The 2,667-nt window shown below is 47.9% G+C and overlaps 2 protein-coding genes across 2 annotated transcripts; one reads left to right on the top strand and one right to left on the bottom strand.

Moving 5' to 3' along the window:
- Window positions 1-250: 250 nt before the first annotated feature.
- On the bottom strand, window positions 251-650 carry AURANDRAFT_67006 (hypothetical protein; the record flags this gene model as incomplete). Its single annotated transcript, XM_009042336.1, has 3 exons — window positions 251-305; window positions 350-466; window positions 499-650. The coding sequence occupies 3 exons, from the start codon at window positions 648-650 to the stop codon at window positions 251-253; spliced, it is 324 nt and encodes a 107-aa protein (XP_009040584.1).
- Window positions 651-825: 175 nt separating this feature from the next.
- On the top strand, window positions 826-2,316 carry AURANDRAFT_72461 (expressed protein; the record flags this gene model as incomplete). The annotated part of the gene is made up of 5 exons (XM_009042391.1): window positions 826-847; window positions 940-1,093; window positions 1,199-1,415; window positions 1,470-1,519; window positions 1,566-2,316. The coding sequence occupies 5 exons, from the start codon at window positions 826-828 to the stop codon at window positions 2,314-2,316; spliced, it is 1,194 nt and encodes a 397-aa protein (XP_009040639.1).
- Window positions 2,317-2,667: the final 351 nt, after the last annotated feature.

Below are 2,667 nucleotides of genomic sequence, written 5' to 3'. Positions count from 1 at the left end.
CGCTGTGGCAGAATTTGCTCTGTACATGAATTTAGAGTCTTTGGATGAACTAACAGTCCAGCCATTTCGCTCAAAAGTGTCCTGGGAGGCAAGTTCGATGTGGTTGAAAAACGATGGTACGACTATCCATCTGATTAAGTGAAGAATACCTGTGGAGGTATTTGATTCATCCTTAATGCATGCAGGGCCAAGTCCAGTCATGGTGCCCTTTGCGACAATAGACCCCATAGTGATAGGGATATCGATCTTTTCAATCGTGGAGGGAATAAGTCCACTGGTGGTCTTCTTGAACCATCCGGTAGAACCTGAATCGAGAATTAGGAGGTTCTGTGGAAAATGATTATTTAACCACTTGAGTCCAGCTGTTACGAAGCTTGATAAAGTGTTATAGAGTGCGGATGAGATTTCAAACGGGGAACCTAGTTCGATTCCTCCCCTGACTGAAAACTTTGGGGGTCCTGGGATGCTACATGGGCAAAGTAGTGTAGCCTAAGTAACCTATCATACAAGACAGCTTTTCGAGCTGCAAGGTTGTAGGTTGCAATACGATTCTTAAGACAGTCGAGTATAGTGCGGATGGATAGAATAAACCGGAGAAGACAGTGTCCATTTGAAATGTCGTAGGTAAGCATGTCAAGTTGAATCTCCATCTCTCTACATTATGTGGATGTGTCGACACCATTTAAGTTGATTATCTGGTGCCAAACGTGATAAAGGAGGCCATTACCTGCACTTGGATGCCTGGCGAGACTCATCATGGTTTCAAACTGAAGATTAGTAGAGGTTAAGTCAGTCTCATCTCCTCTGTAGAATTTGAGAAGAGCAATGGCTGCACTTAGCACATTGTGTAGGTGAAGAGAGCGGGTCATGTACCTTATTTTCCCTTTTTCTCCCTACCTTGCAGTCTCATATCTTCATGAGACTGAGTTCAGTCCCAAGGTCCCCACTTTAGTATGAGGGTCCTTTCTCCTTTTCCCAATTTCCTCCCTTTTCTCTCTTTCTATTCCACTTTAAGACAGTATAGAGTAACCCTCTCCTGTTGGGAATCAGGGCTGCCTAGCAGCTCCATCTCACTTTTCCATTTTCAGTCTAAGTCAGGAACACTGCCATTTCCCCTCAAGATTGGTTCCATCATAGCATTTCATACCACACTTGTTTCCATCATAGTATATATACACCCTTATTGGTTCCAACATAGTAATTTCCCTAAAACACTGGTCAAGATGTACAATGATTTTGTGCTGACGTCCCTGCTTGTTGGAGCCGCGGCGCAGTCGCCAGACTTGCTGTTCAATCCACAAAGGCAGCGTATGCGGGAACCGATCCATGTCAAAGATGATCTCTACCCAATCATGTGCGACGTTTGCGAGCTTGTGGCTTTCTCGGTATACTTTGACACCATGGAAAAGCTCAAGGTGCGGCATCAGTGAGCATGTGCATACCTGCAGGACCTCGTGTGCTTCCTGTAGGACAAACCGATCGTTTCTGAAATGAAGCACCCAGGCAAAAAAGTTAAAAAGTGTGTTTCTTCGCATGTGTAACAATCTTCGATGGCCTGCTGGTAGGTCTGCATTCTCGGAAGATGACATTATCCAGACAATAAGTGATGTATGTGACCGCAAGCGAAAGGCCGGCGAGTGGATGTGGACTGTCGATCTGACAGAGAAGCTTTCAAGCGTCAAGGGAAGCCGCTATTGGAACGAGCCAAGCGAGTCGGAAATCGCCGCCATGGAGTTGAATAATGCCCGTTTTCTCTTCGTCGAGCGACGGAATCAAGTGCGAAAGTGGGACCGAGAAACTGCGACGGTAAAAAAATCCTGCGATCTTATTTTCGAGGATGAGCTTGAGGACGTGGACCAATTTGCGCTCGCTCTCTGGCACGGCGACGTCGCGGATCCAGAGCAGACACGGGAGCTGCTTTGTCACCATCTCACGGATCGGTGCAACTACGAAACTCGAATACCAATAGACGCAGTCATTGGTGACAAGGTGCGACAAGACTACGAGTTCGTCGAAATCGACCACCGAGTAGTCCAGGCTGAGCAGATGCAACAGAATATGGCCGACATGGGTAATCCCATGGCGATGCACACACCTTCAGAGATGGAAGAAATACTCCTCGAGGACATGGAAGAGCGCGGTATGTCCGAGGATGAGATTGAGGCGTACATTCACGAGGAGGAAGACAAATATGACCAGCAGATGGGCACCAACATCCGTGCAGAGCGCCATCAGAAGAAGGAGAAGCAGAAACGTGTGGTCGCCAGGAGGAGTGACAAGGTAAAGCCTGATATTGGGGAAGGTGGCGAGCTCTAATATGCCCGTGCAGTGCGCAGATTTTTAAGTACCCCCTGTTGAAACCCAAGTATGCGAGGGCCAGCATTAGCATAGCATAGCGGGCGTAAGGCGAGACTAGCATCGTCTGCATAGTAGCCCGCGTAGACTCGCATGAATGCCCCATTGTAGGGGCGACCCTGGCAGCATAGTTCCATAGTAATTGAAGATTTCAGTCCACGTTGATATGAGCGCGCTGCCTCTACCCAGAAGGGCTACGCGCATTGTTTCCGACAGGCTCCTCAGACCGAATCGATATCTCCTGGCCTAGGGACACCCTGGGCGCATCACTATTCTGTGGCTTTGAAAGACTAAGAAGCGTATCAATAATGA

Source organism: Aureococcus anophagefferens (genome assembly GCF_000186865.1).
Source record: "Aureococcus anophagefferens unplaced genomic scaffold AURANscaffold_30, whole genome shotgun sequence".
Lineage (NCBI taxonomy): Eukaryota > Pelagophyceae > Pelagomonadales > Pelagomonadaceae > Aureococcus > Aureococcus anophagefferens.
Note: the sequence above shows the minus strand (reverse complement) of the source record. Positions and strands in the feature narration are given on the sequence as shown.